Raw genomic sequence first — 23,147 nt, 5'->3', positions numbered from 1 at the left:
CATCATGCTTTTCATCTCGCGCGCACGTATCACATCACATCACACACGGCCGTACACATAACGCGCGGTGCCGCCGGTGGACATCGTACAAGTACAAGTGCACGTGCATAGCACAGGTTCAAACGTACGTATTGACGTTGAACTTGAAGCGGAAAAAAAATCCAAAATGGGCGACGCATCAGAAGCAGGTTTGAACCACAAGCACGAAAATGGCTTGGAGTTGGTGAGCCAGGCCGATCGCAAAATGACGACCAAGGATTTGGGCGATCTGGAGGGGGATGGTACCGAGAAGAAGGTGCCGGAGGCAAGAGAGCAGTGGGGCAGCAAGTTGGACTTCCTGCTGGCACTGATTGGCTTCTCGGTCGGGCTTGGAAACGTGTGGCGGTTCCCGTATCTCTGCTTCAAAAATGGAGGAGGTAGGTCTGGGCATTTGTGGTTGAATTGTCTAGCTCTTTATCTTCAGATGGTATAGAATTTAATGTAAAAATATGATCATAAAGCCAAGTTTGTCTTGTTAGCGGAGATGATAATAAACTGAGCCAAGTTTGTCTAATTAGCGGAGATAATTAATAATGGCCTAGTAATTAATAAAAAATTAAAAAATTAGGGTAGGCCTTAGCTCTACTGAGTGGAGCGTAAAACCGCTGCCCTCTTTCCACAATTAAGCTAGCTGATAATATTCAACATGGTCACTAATGGTATCTAAGCTTAGCAAACTATTTAGGTGATTCCAAGCACAAAAAGTGACAGACTTACTACTAGGTTGCATCCTGACAGCACTTTTTTCATCGCATATTGCAAAAATGTTGAAAAGACATGAATCTGGGACTGAGAAACACTCCAATTTTGTTAGGAAATGCTTTGAAAATGTTCTTGACTCTCCATAGACTTTGTACAACACAACCCAACTTCGTCTCGGTCCATTAACAGCGGTCACCCCCACACCCGGTCATTATCACGCAGTGAAGACCGGCTCCTCACACTGTTATTCCCTTATTACAGTGTACTTACGGCTACCACTGAAATGACAATCATGCATGTACTTTAAACCCACAACTGTAAACCTACTTCAGAGAAACATTCTTCACATGTGCTTCACGTTATTTTATAAATAAATAAACTTATCAGACTAATTAGTTTATCCTAGGCTAGTTTGAATGGAATGTTGGGGGGGGGGGCTGAGGGGGTTGAACCCCCCCCCCAACTTTCTGCATAATTACTAGATTTGTACTAATACGAGCCTCTTCCCTGCTATTGTCTTCTTCGGTCTTCCCAACTGATTTCTGTTTCGGGGGGGGGGGGGGGGGGGGGGAACCACCTCTCATCAATGACAGGGTGTTTGTATGTACCCTGGTACACATGCGTATGGAAAAAGAATACATCTACACGTACATGTAAAATGCATTCTAGCACGGTTGAACAATTAGCAGGATTAAAATACAAATATGCAGGAACTGTCAATGCTAAATAACTAAAAAAGTAACACTGATGTTTACAGAATGCCAATTGACTAAGGATGAATTAAGACTATGATTATCTAAGAACGCTACAAATTCAAGTGTTTCTACACTGCAACCTGGCAGTATACTCTTCATCATTTGAGTTTCATATGATGGTATGATTAACGGTAAATAAACATTAAGATGGGCCTAATTTTTTTTTTTAAATGGAATTCAAAGTTTTGGACTAGGGAGCACATATGTACCAAAACTCTTTCAGTAAAAATCAATCAAGTGACTCTTTTCAACAGTTAAGAGCTCCCACTCCCAGCCCAAATAAAGCAGGATTGTTTGGCTGTGACTGTTTATAATGTAACTTGATACAGCTATGATTTGACTGCAGGTGATAATTGATAAGCAGTGCCTACTTCTTGCCTGCTTTTGTCTGTTGACTGAATTTGACTAGTCACAGTGCTTGCTTGAAATATTATCTGACTGATGGTGACTAGCCTGTGTAAAAGGCATGGGCGGGGAAGCGGATTGTTTTGTTTGTTTGTTTGTTTTTTTACTGTCTGTGACTGTTCAAACAGCAGGAGGGTTAAATTAATGTACACATGAAATTTCATTTCTTCTCGTAATTGAACCCACCAGGTGCCTTTCTCATCCCCTACCTGATCTGCCTGGTGGTAGGCGGGGTACCACTCCTGCTGCTGGAGCTAGGACTGGGCCAGTATATGGCCCAGGGAGGCATCGGTGTCTGGAAAATTTCTCCGCTGTTTAGAGGTGAGTGATCAGTTTTGAGACCCTAACACTATGAAAATGTACACGGTTAAAAATGCAGTTTGACGGTTAAAAAGCAAACCACCGCGTTTCAACCACAATTTAACCGTGTGCATTGAGTCTTAATCCTTAACCCCATTTTAACCGTGTTTCCACCGATCCCTCACACCCATACCACTTCATTGTTATGCAGTACTAATCCTCTCGCCGCCCGCGCTCTGGCCAAGCAAAGGGTCACTCATTTTAACCGTGTGTAAAACCATGCTCTGTCAACCGCAACGTACCGTTAGGTAAGACTTCTTGACGCCTTTATTATATCCAATTAAAGCGTGTCAATTGTAATTATGTCAATCACCTGGTAAAGTCTGCGTGTTCGCTACGTGCTAAACGGTCTTTTGTTGCAATTGTTGGTCTTGAACAACGACTGTGTTGATGGTCCACATAATTTGAAGGGTATGAGACCGCTACTAAACCGCGCGTCCAGGGGTAAGTAGATGGCCAGATTATCTTAGAAAGGCTTAGTTGTAATTTATGAATGATTGAATGGCATGTTTGTTTTTTTTAAACAGACGCGAATTGTTGCGCCAATGGGCCGCACTGGCATACGGCGATCCTTTAGGCCAAAAAAAAAACCACCCGACCGACCCCATTTTTGAAAGCGATAAATGCGACCCCACACAATTGTATTGGTTTATTGGAGAACAAAACCATTACTATATCGACTTCCGATCAAAATTGGTCAAAATCGCCGACCGCCAAAATGATTTATAGTCATTATCAGCAAGTGAATTTGTTTTCTGTCTTATTATCCAAAAGAAAACATCGTGTTATAGTTTGCATGTACTTCAAAAATTAACTTCGTCAATGCAGTCCCAAAAGTCTGGTCGTGTGTATGTCTCATGTTCCTGTGCGTGCGCCATGCAGGGCGGGGGTTACGCCGGAGCGAAGTTCTGAGCTAGCTAGCTGTACAGCAGTGAGGTATTGCGTGATAGGGGAAATTCCCACGGAAATGTCCGTGCCTATACAAGCAATTCTATTGGTTGACCGCGAGTTACACGGCCGCACAGACTTTCGAGCCTAGGGACGTCATGCATCATGGAAACCGATTTTCGATGAAATTGTTGTTTGAAATTGTGGAAGAAATCATGGAAACAAAGTGTCCTAAAGATCATTTTTTTAAAAACTAAACGCTTTCAGGTTGCTGAAAGCAAGTCTTTGTTGACATCGCGTTAGCCAATAGAAAAATTCGTTATGCTATATCATTCTACAATGGCCACGTGGTTAGGACTTCACTGCGGCGTACGTATACGGCTCTCGTGCACGTGCACGCAAGACTGCAATATTTGCTCTACACATCGGAGAATGTGAACATTTTCCAAAAAAAAAAAAAAAAGGAAATTTCTTTCAGTGGAATCTTAAAATGACATTCAAGGAATTCTTTGTGAAAATCCATCAGGCCCCCCCCCCCCAAAAAGTCTCCGGTTTCTGGTATGCGCGCGCGTTGCCGTGGCCGGCCATGCGCGTCGGCAAAATCAAAAAGTTTTTTTTTTCAATGAAAAATGATGTCCCAAACCGCCAAACTCACTGGTTTGACTGGAATCCTGCTGCTGCACAATTCTAACGTGTTTTTAGATAGGGTTATGATCGAGAATAAGCTTTATGTGGCCTCTCTGGACTCCCATATTTTTGCACTAAGTTTAGTCGGGCACCATTTGCAGTCATCAGCCGACATTTGAAGCAAACAAATCAGGTAAAAAAAAGAAGAAAAAAAAGCCCCGTCGCCGTACCACTTTTTGGGCAAGCTCCATACCAGAAACCGGAGACTTTTTTTGGCCTAAGTTGACGACGATTTTTCAATTGATATCGCCGCAAGAGTCCAACCTGACGAACCATGGAGAAGCGCAAGCGTAGTCTAGAGAACGTCGGCACGACAGTGGTTGAAAATTGTCCCTTGCTCCGTGGTTGATGAACTTCCGAACGTCTTACGATAAAACCTGTCTCCAAACTCATCTCAAAATACATAGATTATGGACCAATTAAACATACATGTATTGGCTCCCGAGAAAAAAAATTAAATAAAATGTCATGCCAACCGACGACTCAATAGTCGCAGGGTTTACGATTTTGTGACAGGAGTACGCACATTGTTTGAAGTCTCTCTACGTTTCCACTCAGGATCACAGATGGAAAACTTGTGGGCATTATTTTGGTCGTTCTGGAACTACACTGTATATCGTTCCGATCGTGCTACTCCGGCTCTCGTGTATCTCCGCGTTGCGGCGGCGTGCAGCGGTCTTCAATTCATGCACCCCAGGCGCCTTCCGCACGTCATGATCGCGACTAGACCTTTCGTCGGCGCAAGTGGTACTATGTGGGTTTTTTTGCAAAATATTCCCATATAAGGTATGTGCACGTGTTTTTTTTTATGTACATCTGTGGTTCAATGACACGATATCCCAGAGAACACTATTTTATTATTTTTTTGCAAGCATTGGAAATCTTTTGACGTGAACTTTTCGTTACAACCGTAGGCCTACGCAAGTTTTGCGAACTCCAAGTTTTTTTGCGAGATTCCGCAGGTAGCCAATATTTTCAGACTACATTTGGAAGGACTCCCGGTGTAGCGTGAATATCCGACTCCATGAAATGTGGACTCTTTATTAAGAAAAAAGGTCCTTGTTTGAGAAGAGAGAGTGACCTGTCACGTGTGAAGGATTAACCAATAATAGGGTTCCGATTTTCACAGCAGTCGGATTTTCACATGACACCGGCACAAATACAAGAAACTAGCTTCTTCTTTTTTATAAAAGTTTGGGTTAGAAATACTTTATAAAAGTCAGAGGTAGAGGTTCAGACTGTGAGTGCGTTTGGGCATAGAGCAAGGAAGGCGACGACACGACAGCGTAGTGAGCCTCCCGCGCCGGGCCTCTGCGTTTAGAGGCCGGCCGGTCAAGCTGTCCGTACGTGCACTGGTTGGGCGGCACGTGCGGTTCGCTGTTCGCATTAATTGTACGTACGAATAATTTCTCATCGGACATCCAGTGATTGGGAGTTGCTGTTTTATTTGTCATGCATCTAGGATTTGGCAAGGACAAGTGGCATATGAAGATGTTTGCAGATATTAAAGGGAATATACATCATTTGCTTTTGCTGTAATTTTCAGAAATGAATGGAATTGGGGGGTTAGAAATATATAGCAAATATAGTTACACTGACTTTTTTAAGGTTTTGGGTTCGAAAATGCTATAAAAACCAAGAAAAACGATCATTTTCCTGTAGTCTGGTTCCCTGACTCCATATAAGAAGAAACAGAACAGTTTACATACATTGGGGAATTGTAAGGTCAGGGAACCAGTCTAGCTGGCTCGTACCCGTTCATAGGTTTGTAATCGATTGCAAACAAGTGCGATGGTCAATTGGGGCCAGTATTTGAGAAAAAAAAGCCAGTTGTTTCCAACGCTGATCGGCCGATCAGCGTTGGAAATTGATACAAAAATACCACTTTTCTTGAAAATGACAGTATACCAGGTGCCAAGATTTTACAGGATGCTTTACACTGTCATTCACTAACAGTCCAGCAAGGTATTTCAAAATGATTTGGTAGTTTTATTTTTTGATGTTTGCAAATGTTGTATTTTCCCTTTAATAACGTTAATTTAGAAATTCGTTTGGGAACTTTTTCAAAGATTTAAACTGAAATTTATTAATGATATATTTATATTCGCACCCAATCATTTGTAAAAGAAATTACGTTTGTTATTGCAAAAAGTTCATATCGATGATAAATAATTGTGACATTTTAAAGAAAAAAAATCGTTTTGGAAACTTGATTAATTAATTCAAATTTGTTTAGCTTCCATTTGAAAAAAAGATTTACACTGACTTAATTCATTATATTGTCATATTCGCCCCCAGTATTCGTTAAAGAAACTGTTTGCTTTTGTTCTGCCATGATGTTTTGCCAAGAAGTTTTTGTTGAAGTATTTGTGAAGTTCGCGGGCGATAAGCTCCTTTTGTTAATTCAGAATAAACTCCTATTGTATTTTCTCTCTTTTACCTTTTAAGTGTATTTCTATCCGATTAATAACTGAAGCAATCTTTGAAAACTAAAGCTTGTTTTGCTAGAAGTTTCGTCATAGTCTGACTTGTATTTAAAATGACAAGGGATGGGAAAATAAAGTCCGAGAACCTTGTGCGCACTAGCGAAAAAAAACCCTGCCGGATGGACTGGGAGCTAGTCGAAAAGCCCACATGCAAAGTAGTGTGGTTCCTTTTGTTCCATGGCATATCATAGTAGGGACTTAAGTTCAGGCTCCAGGCGATATGGCTAAAGCTCCTTTTTTAGAGACTTTGGAAACGGAGTCGGTCGATTTGGCTACGTTTAGTACTTATCGATATAGTTTTAGCATGGTGTTAGAGAGTTTATGGAAAGAAAAAAAATAAGTACATGGTTACACGTCGGGATAGTTGTGTAAGATTTCAGAATCTAATTTTATTGGGATCGTGGTGTCCATCACGATGCCGATCGCGATGAATGGTGTACATGCATGTATTGCATGCACTGTTGCAGTGCAACACCGGCGATGTAGGCCTACGTGTACTGTGTTTTGTTCACCATGGTCCATGGTTCTGAGGCTGGCGCATTAGCAGATAAGCGCAGCACACTAACAGTTCTGTATTACTGGTGCTAAGCGGTAAACATTGTTGGAAGGTTGGGTACATGCATGACATTTGGTCAGTTGTCTGTAGGCCTAGACTAGTCATAGTATTTACATCATTATGCCAAGACCGGTTTGCAAATTTTGGGGGAATTGTTTCTATATAGAGTTTTTGTTGATATCAAACGCTTTTCCTTGATGCAGCACTAAACAAGAGCGTGTTTAAAATGAAATTCCCTCGACATAAACCAGGATGTCACAATTTAACTGTTAAATCTCATTGAAGTTAGAACATCATTCTTAATAGAGACTCTTTGACCAAATGTTTTCCCCGGTCAGTGGGAATGTGCAGTTGTTGACTATCCACATGTGATAATGAAGAGTACTGGTCACTGCCTTTAATAAGTCCTTTGTCCCTTTACCCTCAGAATTTACCAGTTTATTATCCTGACATGCTAGAGGATTTGCATAGCTAATGAGGCCCATTATCATCTGCCCATGGGTTGCACAGTACATGTATCTAGTCATCCAGTTTATGATGGGTTAATCCCTGGCTTAACCGCACACATAACATAAAGCCAGTCTGAAGAAATCCTATTGTGCTGTGATTTCAAAAAAGTCACTGAGGTGTACTCATGGGTGTATCAACAACAAGTGTGTATACTGGTATAGTTCTGCATAATATTCGTGTGTTGTTTGATGCCTGTACATGTTTTTGTGCATGGTCAGGGAGTGTTTGAAAACTGTCAGTAATACATACATGTATATATTTTAACAGTTACTATTTCTACTTATGTGCAAAAATGATAAATGAGGGCATTGGACCCATCGCCACAGCATAATATTGAAATTTTGCTTTTTTGACCTAAAATGAGAACCGATGCGTCAAATGTCACGAAACTTGACGCTAGATGTCGCAACCACCTCCCAAACAACATATATTAAGAAAAAGGTCCTTGTTTAAAAAAATAAAATTTTATGTGCAAAAATGATAAATGAGGGCATTGGACCCATCGCCAAAGCATAATATTGAAATTTTGCTTTTTGGACCTAAAATGAGAACCGATGCGTCAAATGTCACGAAACTTGACGCTAGATGTCGCAACCACCTCCCAAACAACATATATTAAGAAAAAGGTCCTTGTTTGAAAAAATAAAATTTTATGTGCAAAAATGATAAATAAGGGCATTGGACCCATCGCCACAGCATAATATTGAAATTTTGCTTTTTTGACCTAAAATGAGAACCGATGCGTCAAATGTCACGAAACTTGACGCTTGATGTCGCAACCACCTCTCAAACAACATATATTAAGAAAAAGGTCCTTGTTTAAAAAAATAAAATTTTATGTGCAAAATGATAAATAAGGGCATTGGACCCATCGCCACAGCATAATATTGAAATTTTGCTTTTTTGACCTAAAATGAGAACCGATGCGTCAAATGTCACGAAACTTGACGCTTGATGTCGTAACCACCTCCCAAACAACATATATTAAGAAAAAGGTCCTTGTTTGAAAAAATAAAATTTTATGTGCAAAAATGATAAATGAGGGCATTGGACCCATCGCCAAAGCATATTATAGAAATTTTGCTTTTTTGACCTAAAATGAGAACCGATGCGTCAAATGTCACGAAACTTGACGCTTGATGTCGTAACGACCTCCCAAACAACATATACATGTATTAAGAAAAAGGTCCTTGTTTGAAAAAATAAAATTGTATGTGCAAAAATGATAAATGAGGGCATTGGACCCATCGCCAAAGCATAATATTGAAATTTTGCTTTTTGGACCTAAAATGAGAACCGATGCGTCATATGTCATGAAACTTGACGCTAGATGTCGCAACCACCTCCCAAACAACATATATTAAGAAAAAGGTCCTTGTTTGAATAAATATGCAAAAATGTGCAAAAATGATGAATGAGGGCATTGGACACATCGCCAAAGCATAATATTGAAATTTTGCTTTTTTGACCTTAAATGAGAACCGATGCGTCAAATGTCACGAAACTTGACGCTTAATATCGCAACCACCTCCCAAACAACATATATTAAGAAAAAGGTCCTTGTTTGAAAAAATAAAATTTTATGTGCAAAAATGATGAATGAGGGCATTGGACACATCGCCAAAGCATAATATTGAAATTTTGCTTTTTTGACCTAAAATGAGAACCGATGCGTCAAATGTCACGAAACTTGACGCTAGTGATTAAAGCTTACCTTAAAGTATTTACGTTCGATAATTTCTAAAAAAATAATGGAAAAATCAGGTTGTGCACACCATGGAGAAATAAAACACATGTGCACACCATGATACACCCCGCAAGTCAAGTACGGGAAACTGGCCAACACTGTCATGACAAATATACGACCAGTACGACCTCGAAATAAATTCACGAACACGGAGAATACATACAAAGACAAGATTGATCAAGTTCCGTGAATTAACTTGCAAACAATTCCGTGTTTTCTTGGCATTTCAGTCCGCCGTACCTGCAATACACCGCGCGGCTGGCATAGCGTGCATAAACTGGTTACCGCATTTTCATCATGCCTTCCTTGGCCCGGCGGTGCGGCGGGAACACGGTCATCGCACGTGTTCTTATCGTCACCGCGACATCGAATTGCGAACTCGTACCGTTAGGCCTAATGCAAAGCGAACCGAAAATAACGGAGGTTAGGCTGAAAACAAGTTAGTAAGTAGGCGAACAAATTAATACCACCATTTTGACACATGTTTTGTGAAGACAGAAAAGACAACATAATTTTTTTAATTTATTCGTTCATTTATTAGTATTATTTTTTTTAACTTGCCGAAACAATGTTTAGGGTAGCGGCTTAAATAAATAGGGTGGGCCTAATAGTAATAAAACTGTTCCGTCGTACGGACGACTACAGCATGCTGACGGCTGCCGCCAATCTATACTCTGCGTCCGACCTCGATTGGAGGGGGATGAGCCGTTTATATCGGAAATGAATGCGGGAATCAATGTGCCTGTTGCTAGCTTGCGCCACATCACTTGCAGCCGACTAAGGCAACAAACTTGTCAATCACAAACCGTTATGCACCATTACTTGATGAGCCATTAGCCACCTATTTATTACAGGATTATCACATTACACAAAGCACTTAGCCTGACCGTGCGGGATTAAAAACCGCAAAGGCAAAGCGCCCGAAAACGACCCCATTTTAACCGAGAAGCAAGACTGGATGTGAGGGATTAAATCCGCGAAACTGACCGCAGAGTTAATGAGCAACTCTGGAAGCCAAGTCCCGAAAAGACACCTGTTTTAACCGTGTACTTTTTGGTCCCATTATTTAACCGTGTTTCAATCGTGTGCCGGCACGGTTAAAATGTGTGGTTTCCATTTTTAACCGTCAAACTGCATTTTTAACCGTGTACATTTTCATAGTGTAACCTGTTTGAATTCTGGAAGTTGTGAACTGCCACAGTCGAATTTTGAGAGAGCGGTTAGGATTTGTTTCCCCAAAACTGCATTGCATTTTGCTTGAAAACTTCCCGAGTCCTACAAAATCTACCAAAATGCCAGAAACGTCCCAGTGAAACATTATTTTTAACTTTAAAACAGCTTCAAGCCCAGTGTGATAATTAAGGCTGGATTGTTTTCAGGGGTCAGTGCTCCATGGTTCTACGTGCCTTCCTTCCTCGGTCCTGCCAAATCTTTCAGTCCACACTCTCTCTGTGGAGTTCAAAGGGTCCAGGAAGGTTAAGTGAAGTCTGTGTAGATTTGTATCTTCCAACTGCACTCTCTTGTTCCTGATTTCGCCCTGTCTAGGTATTGGTCTCGGTAGCGTGGTTATACTGGTGCTGTTGGATATCTACTACATAGTCATCCTGGCCTGGTCGCTGTATTACATGTTCATGTCCTTCACCTCCGTCCTCCCCTGGTCCCACTGCAACAACATCTTCAACACCGCCACCTGCAGGGACCCGACTTTGCTGGGGGTCCCCGGTTCCACGTTTTGGGTATGCGACCACTTCTGGTTGAACAAGACCATCCCGCCAGTACCCGACACCTTGGTGAACATCACGGAGGCCTTGGACAACTGCACGGATCTGGAGGGCATCAACCGAACAAGTTCAGTCACCGAGTTTTGGGAGTAAGTATTGCACTAAAGGAATATTTGGGACAAAGCTTGAAATATTTCATCACATATTGAGCAAAGAATAACTGTACTCACTACTTGTGTGTGTGTGTTGACATTTTCTTAAGTTTTGTGTGAAATAAAGCTTCTCTTTTAATACATTTTGTAGAATTTAAGAAAGCCATAAAAGTGAAAAGACTCTATCACTTCTTGTTCTTCAAGAGTGTAGCTTCCCTGATGCTGATGTACTTCGCCATTAAAAAAAAAATTACTTGGAAAAATGTTGTGAAGCCTTTCTTTTTCGTTGTCTAAACTTTGTACTTGGCATACACATGTATGTGTGCAGGCACATGTAGTTTTTTTTACATGTTTTTGTGTCTTTAAGGAGGTGTTTCCTATGTATGTGGGGGAGTGTGTGGCCTAGTGGTTAGGGTTCGTGACTCGTGATCAGAGGGTCCGGGGTTCGAATCCAGCCGCTGGTCATATATTGTGTCCTTGGGCAAGGCACTTCACCCCCACTTGCCCCTCTCCACCCAGGAGTATAAATTGGTACCGGCATTAGCTGGGGAGTAACCTGCGATGGACTAGCATCCCATCCAGGGGGAGTAGAAATATATTTCATGCTACTGAAACCAGAGATAAACGCCGGCCTGATGAGCCACATTGGCTCGGGACAGACTTTACTTACTTTTTTACTTCCTATGTATGTAAAGTTGGCTGTATGCATGGCTTGCTGGAAACAAAATACCTACTTCATAGCAGCCTATAAGCGGGGCAATGAATGTTTACAGCTTTCTGATAGCTTGTAGGCCAATCGGCGCCTGAAAAGTCCTTGCAGTGGAAAATGAGGATAAAGACCGAAAAGGAATGACCTGGCCTACCTCCCGTTGTACTGCTGCAGATGTCCTCGTGACATTGACAACACGTTCTGTGCTTGTAAAAGGGTTTTTTAACCAAAGGAAGAGTATTGGCCTTGCCAGACAATAAGCAAGGACATGCTGAAGGCAATAAAGCCTGCATGGAGGACATATCAGACAAAGTGGCCAAAGAAATGACAAGCATTTTAAAGAGTGACAGAATGCCCAGTGGCATTGTTAGATTTTTTTTATTCCTTTAACCCCCCCCCCCCTATGAGATGCAAACATACATTCTGTGCAAAGTTGCCCTTTCAGTCAAAATCAATCAACAGTTAAGAGCTCCCGGCCTACATAAAGCAGGATTTTGACTGGCTGTGACTGTCTGTGCATTTTTATTCAGCTGTGTTGTGACTGTGCATATGTACTGTAGGTGAATGATAAGCCAGCTGTGCCTACCTCTTGCCTGTTTTTGTCTGTTGACTGAATTTGACTAGTCACAGTGCTTGCCTGAAATATTATCTGACTGTTGGTGACGTACCTGTGTAAAAGGCATTGCAGGGGAAGGTGATTGATATTTTGACTGCCTGTGACTGTTCAGACTATGCTTGAATATATGGTGTTTATTTTGTTGTGCCTTGAGATGGAGATAAAGTAAAGGGAAAGGAATTGTTATAATGACCAAAGGTTTTTATTTGCATGTTGTTACTTGCATGTACGGTAATGAAACAAAGGATATAATAAGCCACTTCACCGTTGGAATCCCTCAGTCTCCTGAGGACGGGCAGAGCATACTGTCCGAAACGTTGAGGACCCTCCGGTTCTTTTCAGAACCACACATACTCACAAAAGAGATTTTGCCACATGGTGCTACCACAACAACTCATCTTATTATTACCCTTTCACCATGCAAACATTCAAATCTCAGCTGAAACAAAGGATACCACAAAAGTACTTAAAGATATAGTCCATCATTTGTAATTTGTGCATTTTGTTCGTTTGAAGCAACAAAAGTGTTCAAAATCTAATGAAGGATACTGAACAACTAACCTGATGAAGTTTCAGCTCAGCTTCAGCTGTATATTCCGAGAAAAACAACATTCTAGGATCTCAATTTCAAATCAAAAGTTGCTGAATCATGTTTTGAATTGTTTTGAATTGCAGCTATATGCGATGTCGCGCACTGATCCGACGAATTATAGCAACTGCGTGCGTCGTGCCAATGCTTGCGCGCGCTGCGCCGAATAACAAAACGAACTACTAATTTAAATTTTCCTACGGTGCGTCTTAAGACGCACCGTTGGAAAGGCCTTCTTTCGTTGATTACTTCAAAATGATAGCTTGCCAGAAAGATTAATTTCACAGGGAGTTTAGTCCACTTACTATCTTTCAACCAAGTATGTATAGTTACTTTTTCGGATGGCTGCAAATGATGGACTATAGCTTTAAATATCACAGCAGGTCACAAGCCAGGAGAAATCTTGGGGGAGAAGACAGTGAATACTGTTTTGGTTTTGGAGGTGGGAGGACCCCCCTACCTCCCCCCCCCCAAAAAAAAGTTCTTCAATTACGCCCATGGTAATACTCTGCATGTGTTCTTGGCCTGGATGTGAGACAAACCAGGGGTCACAGAGATGGAAGCTGAGATATTAAAGTATGAGGTCTGTTATAGCCTAACGGTCGGTTTGTATCTTTCAGGCGCAAGATCCTTCAGATACATCTTTCCGAAGGGCTCGAAGATATCGGAGCCCCCAATTGGCAGTTGACACTGAGCCTCCTCCTGGCCTGGGCACTGGTGTACTTGTGCGTTTTCAAAGGTGTGAAAAGCTCTGGAAAGGTAAGCTGAAACTGTTAGTGAAAAGAGAGTCAGATTCTTTCTTTCATTGTTATTGGTTGCCACCCTTACTCAACTGTGTTTCATTTGGTACAATATTCATTGCACATGCTCCATTTACTCATCAATTGGTGTAGATTGTTTCTTACTTAGGTCATGAGGTTTTACCTCCTGTCCTCCAACCAGGGTTGTAATGAGTCACTGATTTTTGTGACTCAGTTGAGTCGAGTCATTAAAGAAGTGACTCGAGTTGAGTCGAGTCATTAGGTCAAGAGGGTCGAGTCGAGTCGAGTTGAGTCAGATATTTAGCTCGAGTCAATTCAAGTCACAAATATTTGAACACTATGATAAAGACAAGAGAGAAAGTCATTTGTATCACTAATATACTGTCAACAAGAAGTGAAACTTCAATCTTATGTAAACACTATCTGGTTTGGCTTCGTGTCTAGAATTTTTTGTTGCTGATCGCTGACAACATCAAAATCTACCCTAATTGCATTATGCAAAACTGTTTCTGATTATTCAAAAGTGGGCATGTATCTATTTAATTTTTAAAAGGAGGGCATAAATTTAGCGTTTGAATCCAAGAGCTTTATAAGAAATCACCCAAAGCCAATGATGAAACAACGAATTGGAAAATGTGTTTAAAATCCGGTTCCTGGAGAGTATTCAAAATTGTGCGTTCCAGAACCATAAGGTGGAAGTCTGTGACACGTTGTATGTTTATGCATGACAAGCGGCCGCTGTACCGTACTGTATTAAAAAAGTGACGTGAACATAAACTTTGCACTGTTAGTCATTGCCAATAGTTTTCCCAAAGTTTTGCTTTTATTTTTGGGACTCGAGTCTTATTAGCCTTATTATTATTATTATTAGTCTTATTAGTCAAGTGGAGTATTCTGATGAGGGACCCGAATTATTTGCTTGCAGTGACTCGAGTCGGGTCAAGTCATTTACCCACAGGGACTCGAGTCGACTCGAGTTACTAGAAATTGTGACTCAAATTGGACCGAAGTCGAGTCATTGACTCAAGTCATTACAACTCTGCCTCCAACCCCCCCCCCCCCCCCTCGGAAGCTATCTATATGTGCAAGCTAGTGCTATGGGGGAGTTTGAAGGATGTACCCACCCCTAAATTTCCAGTGACCCCCTCCCTCTTAAAGTGACCCTTCCCCAAATACAATAGTATTGTCCATTTAAATATTCACATGTATGATACGTGACCAAAGTCTTAACAAACTCTCCCTAGGATGCTTGTACCATTGTATCCACCTTGGTACCCAACTAGAGAAAACAGTTTGAAGCTGCATCTCTAAATTAGTCTTACTATTCTCTCTTAAGTGTGACCCTCCAACAAAGAAGTTTGGAAGTTGCACTTAATAAAAAACTCCCCCTACAAGGTACTTTGTACCACCTGTAGGCAAAAATTAACAAAATTCAGATTTAGGTGTGAGAGGCTAGAAAATGAACGTATTTCACTTTCAATAAAGTTAATTTGTACATTTCCTAAGGAGTTCGTTAAACTATCTCAGACTTGAAAATTGGGAACTAAAAATACCTGTAACTCCGTCAGATTTTGTCAGATTCCCATATTCGCTCAGTGACGGCCATTTCTGTAGGAGAGCTGCAGAATCTGCGTATTTTACACAATCAAGCACGCATTGCGCAGTGTTGAAAATGTTCCAAACACGCGCGCTTGTTGCTTGAAATGTGTTCGAAATATGATGCAGCCGATGCGCGTTATGCAAGTTGAATCTCAAAATGCCGATGCACGTGGATGGTCTGTAGGAAATGACGTCATTTGAACGAGACCTATATAATCTTTTGGAAATATTATTCAATGTCATTTCCAATTAGCCCAAAATCTCACTTTCCAAAGTTGGTCCAAGCTGGTTTTGTGCTGGAGGGTCTCATATACAGAGTGTGCTAAAAAAAAAAAGTGCAACATTCAGTAAACAAATAAATAAAACTTTTTTATGTTTTTTTCTTCAATGAAATTATATATTACATTAAAGCCTGACTATTTCTCAATGCACTCCTTTTTACACCATTCCATTTGGGTCCCTAGATCCAGAAAATACAATTAATGAAGTGAAAGGGTGTAAATTCTACTTGGGCCACTCTCACCTGTGATGTCACCAACTTCAATGCCTATTCAATGCTTAACCCAGATTCAGCATGTCCAGGCGAGAGTGACCCAAGTAAAATTTACACCCTTTCACTTAAAGGGAATATACATCATTTGCTTATTTTGCTGTAATTTTCAGAAATGGGTGGAATTGGGGGGTCGGAAATATAAAGCAAATATAGTTACACTAACTTTTTGGAGGTTTTGGGTTCGAAAATGCTATAAAAACCAAGAAAAACGATCATTTTCCTGTAGTCTGGTTCCCTGACTCCATATAAGAAGAAACAGAGCAGTTTACATACATTGGGGGAATTGTAAGGTCAGGGAACCAGTCTAGCTGGCTCGTACCCGTTTATAGGTTTGTAATCGATTGCAAACTAGTGCAATGGTCAATTGGGGCCAGTATTTGATAAAAAGCCAGTTGTTTCCAACGCTGATCGGCCGATCAGCGTTGGAAATTGATACAAAAATACCACTTTTCTTGAAAATGACAGTATACCAGGTGCCATAATTTTACAGGATGCTTTAGACTGTCATTTACCAACATCCTGTTAAGGTATTTCGCAAAAACTTGATAGTTTTATTTTTCGTTGTTTGCAAATGTTGTATATTCCCTTTAATTGATTGTATTTCTGGATCTAGGGACCCAAATGGAATGGGGTAAAAAGGAGTGGAATGAGAAATAGTCAGGCTTTAACCCTTACTCTCTGAGGGTAGTTTACTGCATGTCAGTTGGTTATGCCAATGCCCTCCAGCTGCAGTTTTTTGGCAGATAAACTATCTTGACAGTGAAGGCTCCAATTGGCAGGAGTTGGAGGCCCTGGAGGGTGCCTGATACTGACCAGCTGGGGGCACTCACTTTGTTATCAGAGGACTCTCATTGTTCTCTGTGGCATGTATTGGAGTGCCTGTCCAGTTACCCTTGACATGACATGGCAGATATTGGAGGGCCATGCAAAAAACATAGGAGATTTTCTTGAGGCACACATTGGCATGCGTTGGAGGGTCTAGTAGGGTAAGGGTTAATGTAATGCATACTTTCATTGAAGAAGAAAAAAAAACATTCAATGGTTTTAATTAATTTCTGGATGTTGCACTTTTTTTTTGCACACTCTGTAGTAGAGTCTCTAAGTATACAGTTTATTCCTAAACACTTGTACTGATTCTTTTCTTTCCCAACAAATTTCCCCTACATGTACGGTAGCTCTTGTTACCATTTGTTGCAAGTACATTTGTATGTCTGTTGGCAGCACAAATATGCAGCTATACATAACTTCAAAGCCTTACCAAATTTTCTTTTTGTTGTCTTGTTTCATTGCACGTGGCGTTTGTCTTTACCCAAAACAAATTCGCTTCACACTGAAATTCGTACCTAACTCACTGTGAACTTACTTGTATGGGTGAGAAAGTGCTGATCAGTCATCTTAACATTTCATCAGTTATGGGCAAAAATCAATTTTAATACCTGGGCACAAACCGCAGCATTTCAAATCCCACAAATCTTTTCAGATTCAGTTAATGAAAATCTTTCAATCAGTTGCCCTAGAGTAACAGACTCGTCATAACATATGGTGAGTCAGAAAGATGGGTACCCTGTAAAAAGGAAATTTTTCCCCCGTAGACTTAAAAACAAGTATTGACAGAAAGAAACACAAACGACAAGGATTTTAGCAATCACCTAATTTTTGTTTCATCAATTTTGCTTTTGTGGTTCGGGAGATACTGTACAGAGTTTTCCCTCAAAATTTATGAAAATCTATTTTGTCCACGGATCGTTGAATCAGGCTAAAACACACCCGTGCACTTCGAACCTAAAACGTGTCAGCATTTGTTTTTTTACTTATCGTATTGTTTATTCAACAGTGCGTCTGATAATTGCAGAGCTGATAGATAACAAACAGTTGACATGAATACAGTTTTCTGAAACCATTTCTGTCTCATTTTGTTAAATTCCTTTTACGTGACTGAGAATGATTAAGGATTCCATTTATGTGCGTGTGTCATTCTTTTCTAGCCTGTAGTAAAACGGACAAGTTTTTTTGCAGATTGGGTATATTCCATGGACAACTTTGTTTTCCCCTTATATTTTGTGAAACATTGTAACTTTCAGAAACGTCGTCGTATCGTCTTGCCCATTTCATCAGATGACAGCTTACTAACAGGGGTTTCCAATGATGTACTATTTGTAACCCCTGTCTTTAAAAAATATTTAAAATATTTTGTTGAAATCGTGTACCCATCTTTCTGACTCACTCTGTACATGTACCAATATACATTGTACCGTAGTTCAAAACAATCCCCATTAAATCTTCCACATTTGAAAAAAAAAATTGTGGCTCTGCTGGTGTTTCTACTCAAATGACTATTTCCTGTTGTGCGTATACTGTTAAGGCAACACAAAAAAATAGTTCTGCTTCCGGTTACCCTACCTACCCTATTTTGACAGCCCCTACCCTAATTTTTTTTTTTGGGGGGGGGGGGAATGAGAAAAAAAACCCCAAAACCATCAATTACTACCTTTTACCCTTGACAACACGCAGACACCTCCATATGATTGTTAACAAAAAAATTGCCTTAAACAAAAACTTTCCCTACCTACCTACATGTACCTACCGGTACCTTATTATCAAATGCCACGTAATCGGAAGCAGAACTATTTTTTTTTTTTGCTGGCCCAAGCACATTTTTAATGTTTGATTGTATGCGAGCAAATCTATGTATCGTATGTTTGTACCGGGGCTTCACGTTCAGCCCGTCCTTGGAAAAGTACATGGAATTTTCCATGATTGTTTAGAGTTAATCTTTAAAATTGCAATGGCGCCGTTATCGGCAGTAATGCATGGTGTGCACTTATTTAATGAAGGGGAAAGGTCACTGCTGTGTGTCATGCAATGTACACATGTATATGATGCATGCAGTACATCACATCACATGCTCCAGGCCTTGGCCTTAGTACAAAATACGGTAAATTTGAACTGTACTACCATATATGTATGTTTTGTATCGAAATGCAAAATTATGGCATTACAAAGAAACAGTAGCGGCAAGGTAAAACCGACCGGAGATTTCCAGATTTTTGGGTCGGTCGGGTGAGGGTGAGGGCAACACAACAATTATTTTGAGGGTGAGGGCAACACAACATTTATTTTGTTGGCCACATATATAAGTGACTTGACTTTGGATTTCCCATGTCCGCTTTGTTTTTTTCCCAGGAGTGTATTTTTTGGCTGTGCAAAGTTTACTACATTTGAAACCAAATTTCCAGATATTCCGTACAAACTCAACTACCCCAACAGGCTGCAGTTGATTGTGATATGGGTATACATAGTTATTTTTACCTTTTATACAGTGGACACAGTCTGCCGGTTTCGAGTATTGTTACAATTGTGTTGTTGATAATTCAACCAAGACCAGTAATATCCATGAATAAAATATTATCATTCAGCCACTGAATTTGCATCAGGACAATTTTTATGATGGATCGGGGGGGGGGGAGTGATCCACTTAGAAAAGAATATAACAGCCGCCACCCCCCCCCCCCCCCCCCCCCTAAATCAATAAATAAAAAATCAATAAAAAAAACCAATAAAAAATTATTGCTGAATAAACTTTCCCTCACACCAAGGTTTTAGTTCATGGGTGTACAAAAGCTGCATTCTTCGTAGCATCTTTTACTTAAACTCAACTTTTCTTGCTGGCCTACTGTGGTGGTTGAAGCACGCACAGAAGCACAGATGCGGAACCCAAACCCCCAAAATATATTTTATATTTAAAAAAATATTTATCACTGAAAATAATAATGACTGGAAAGCCAATTTCAAAAGCTACTTTTAGATGAAAAAAGTACTGAAATTGCTCAATCCGTTCAAAGATTATCACCATTTAAACGCAATGAAACTAAAACCTCTTTCGTCCAAAATAAAGCAATTTATTGTGTGTTTTGACTGTTTGGAACAACAAAGGAAATGCAACAGAATATTTGTTTCAACAACTGTCACCAACTGTAGAGCACAATATTTTGATCAATAACCCTGGTTAGGCAAACAATATGATTTATAAAATCTACTTTTTTAGAAGACGGGCCTTCACAAGGACTTTGTTGCATATTGTTAACGTTTCAACTAAGATTTCATCGCTGGCGGTGTTTGAAGACAATTGTGACGACGATTGTTGAAATCGCCTTTTTTTTGGACGAGACAGGTTTTAGGGTCATTGTGTTTAAATGGTGATATTCCTTGAACGGATTGACCAATTTTAGTATTTTTTCAGCTAAGCGTAGCTTATGAAATTGGCTTTCCAGTCATTATTATTATTTTTGGTGCTACATATTTTTTAAGTATGAAATATAATTTTGGGGTTTTGGGTTCTGCTTTTTTTGACTCGCCCTGTATTCTTCCTTTGTCTTTTGCCTCACAGGTGGTGTATTTCACAGCTACGTTTCCTTACATCTTGATCACCATTCTCCTCATCAGGGCAGTGACACTGCCAAACGCAGCAGAGGGATTGCTGTATTACGTGAAGCCGGATCTGGCACGACTCGCAGATGGTGAAGTGAGTCACTTGGTGCTTTCTCCTTTTGCCCTGCCCCCCTCTCCCCCCCAAAGGAGAACAAGTTGTGATCATGAACCATTGATCAAATAATCTCTTGACTAATGCAAACACTATCACAGTACTGGTACCTGAAGGGTTTTGCTCCCTTATGATACCCTCAAGCCATGTGACCAAAATGTCCAAGAGACTGTTTCCAAATTGCCAACAACACATAGCTAGTCCAACCAACGTTGACTGGCATGTGTTTGATGCAGCACAGTTGACCTACCGTATAGTAAACCATAGTTCTTGATTCGACGGGATTAAAGTCTCATTTGATAAACTGGTTGCAGTGACAATATCCATTGCCGTGGCAGTCTCACATGAGACAAGTAAAAAGGAAGTACATTTGGTTCCATTTTCACTTTTCATGTTTGGTATGAATGCAAAAGAAAATGTCACAATACTGTGCATGTGCACGGGTGTCACTAGGGGGAGGGGGAAGGGGGATGTCGGGGGTGTGACAACCCCCATTAATAGTTTTTGTTGGCAAAATCTGCGTCTGGTCAGCAAAATCATGTGTTTTTCGGCAAATATGTCACGACAAATAGTGCCACCTATTGACTGATAGTGTTCATGATCATCCGCTTTGAACAGCACCTCTAAAGGACAAACGGTGTCCAACCCCACCCACCCCCCTCTCCACAACCCCACTTTTTGATTCTTCTACGGCTGGGTGACCGGAAACAAAATTTCAAGCTACCTTGCAGCACGGGTGGCCTGTCGGCAAATTATTGTCACTAAACACCCGATTAATATTAGTCTGGCAGCGACCCTGCAAGTGTGGACATATTTAAATGTGTAAGAATCTTGCCCTTAATCAGGTGCTTTCCAAATATGCAGTGGCATCAGTTATGTGTAGGAGGATCCAAGGCTAAAATGTGTTAAAATTGAACAATTACATGTAGTTCAATTGTGGGTTTTTTTCCAGTTTAAATGTAACTCACATATACCGTACATGTACATGTAGGACACCGATCACCCCACAAGTGGTTTAATTTGTTTTTTGGCTTGTTTTTACCCCCCCCCCCCCTTGCAGACATGGCTGGACGCTGCCACGCAAATTTTCTTTTCCTACTCGCTGGGATTGGGCAACATGGCTGCCTTGGGAAGCTACAATGCATACAACCATAACTTCTTCAGGTGAGTGAATACCAACTATGGTGTTGATCAAGGATTACACGATTTATTGCGTCACTGAGTACTGTCACAGTTGTCCAATTTTTTTTGTTTCCTGTTATGTAGAGCTGTATTCATTATGCACGCTACGGTAATCACGCCTCCGTATTTGCGCCCCCGTATTTAAAATTAGAACAGGCCAAATGTTTTTTCGCTAATCGCCTACATAGATTTCCCACTAGTTTCTTTTCCAGCCACTCAAAATTAGGGCGTTGGTTGCGGTCAACCTGCCAAAACGCCATGCATCACATTAATACGTAAATTTATTGTCTGTATATGGTCATCATGCACGGTTATTGATGTCCGTTTGTTTCTGTTAATGTGAACATTGTGTGAAAGAATGCTAGCACTGATAGTAGTCAAGAAAGGTTGTGTGTACACGTCTTCTAATGAGAGCTTTCTCTAATCAAGAAAGAAACACACAAATTATAGGTTGAGTGAGCGAGCTAAGTGTGACAGAGACCGGTCTCAACTTGCATGGAGGATGCCTGATACAGCAGTCTTTGGCGGCAAATCAGTGAGATTTGCAACCGATCGTGCCTGATCCACCCGTGTGGCAAATTCAGTGCCAAAATGTTTTCTCGATAATGCAAAAAACACCTTCCCAGTCCAGTAGACCATGCACGATAGCGGCACAAAGCCTTCCAAGTCTCGGAATGAAAACTCAAAGTACAAGTTTGGTTCATGTATTTGTAACGACTGTAAATAGACCACGATGTCTGACAGTAGTCCGTTCCATTCCAATTCACTTTGTTTAGTCAGCTAGAACTGCCACGGAGACGAAACACAGTAAAGGAAAGTGCCTCAATATTGGTTTAAACTTAACAATATTGGCTTAAACTAATAAGTCTATCTGTTTTGATAATTTTATACCCATTTAATCCTTTAAATTGTTAGTTTTTGTTTTTATAAATTGTTAGATTATATGCTCAGGGCCCCGTGGAAGACCACATTATTTTGTGAACGGGCTACCCTGGTAAAAGATCAGAAATAAATAAATAAATAAATAAATAAATAAATAAATAAACTTAAAATGTGGAAAGGTACCGGTACAGTAAGTTATTTTTTTATGAATTTAAGCTGATTTAAGAGAATTCTTACCACAAAATATCTGATGTATTTATTTTGATTTAATCAAATCTGGACTAGCGATGGAGTAATTAGAGTGAATAAAATTGTAATTGCAGTTTGAAAGGTTGATTTAGTTTAATTTGATTTAACCAGTCAACAGAGAACAACATTTGTAATTTCCGAATGAATTGAATATTGAACTGAAATTTGCGGTTGAGTTTGAGATCCATTTGCTATAAAGAGATTTGTTGGATTTACTTTTGGATTGTTTTGCGCTTACAGAGACTTGTGAATTTTCTAATGGAGCTTCGTAAATTAAATTTGTGGACATAGAATTACTGGAGTAATATGTGAAACTCCTAAATAGGATTCATTATGAGTAATTTGGTGCAAGTTCCCAGATTTTTGTAAATATTGTAAATAGTCTGATTTGGTGGATATCACTAATTCGTAAATTATTTCCTTCTTTGGCCAATCTCGTTGTCAGTTCTTTCTTTGTAC

At 40.3% G+C, this 23,147-nt stretch overlaps 1 protein-coding gene across 1 annotated transcript in view; it reads left to right on the top strand.

Moving 5' to 3' along the window:
• Positions 1-23,147, top strand: part of LOC119740213 (sodium- and chloride-dependent taurine transporter-like) — a 77,346-nt gene continuing 54,199 nt past the window's right edge. The window contains exons 1-6 of the mRNA XM_038215428.1: positions 1-416; positions 2,091-2,222; positions 10,681-11,005; positions 13,543-13,681; positions 20,223-20,357; positions 21,436-21,539. Of these exons, the coding sequence (XP_038071356.1) occupies positions 167-416; positions 2,091-2,222; positions 10,681-11,005; positions 13,543-13,681; positions 20,223-20,357; positions 21,436-21,539 (1,085 nt within the window). The 5' untranslated portion in view covers positions 1-166. The remainder of the gene's footprint in view (positions 417-2,090; positions 2,223-10,680; positions 11,006-13,542; positions 13,682-20,222; positions 20,358-21,435; positions 21,540-23,147) is intronic.

This window comes from Patiria miniata, unplaced genomic scaffold (assembly GCF_015706575.1).
Source record: "Patiria miniata isolate m_02_andy unplaced genomic scaffold, ASM1570657v1 HiC_scaffold_5, whole genome shotgun sequence".
NCBI classification, from domain to species: domain Eukaryota; kingdom Metazoa; phylum Echinodermata; class Asteroidea; order Valvatida; family Asterinidae; genus Patiria; species Patiria miniata.
The sequence above is the reverse complement of the archived record's forward strand: the minus strand, read 5'-3'. Positions and strand labels throughout refer to the sequence as shown.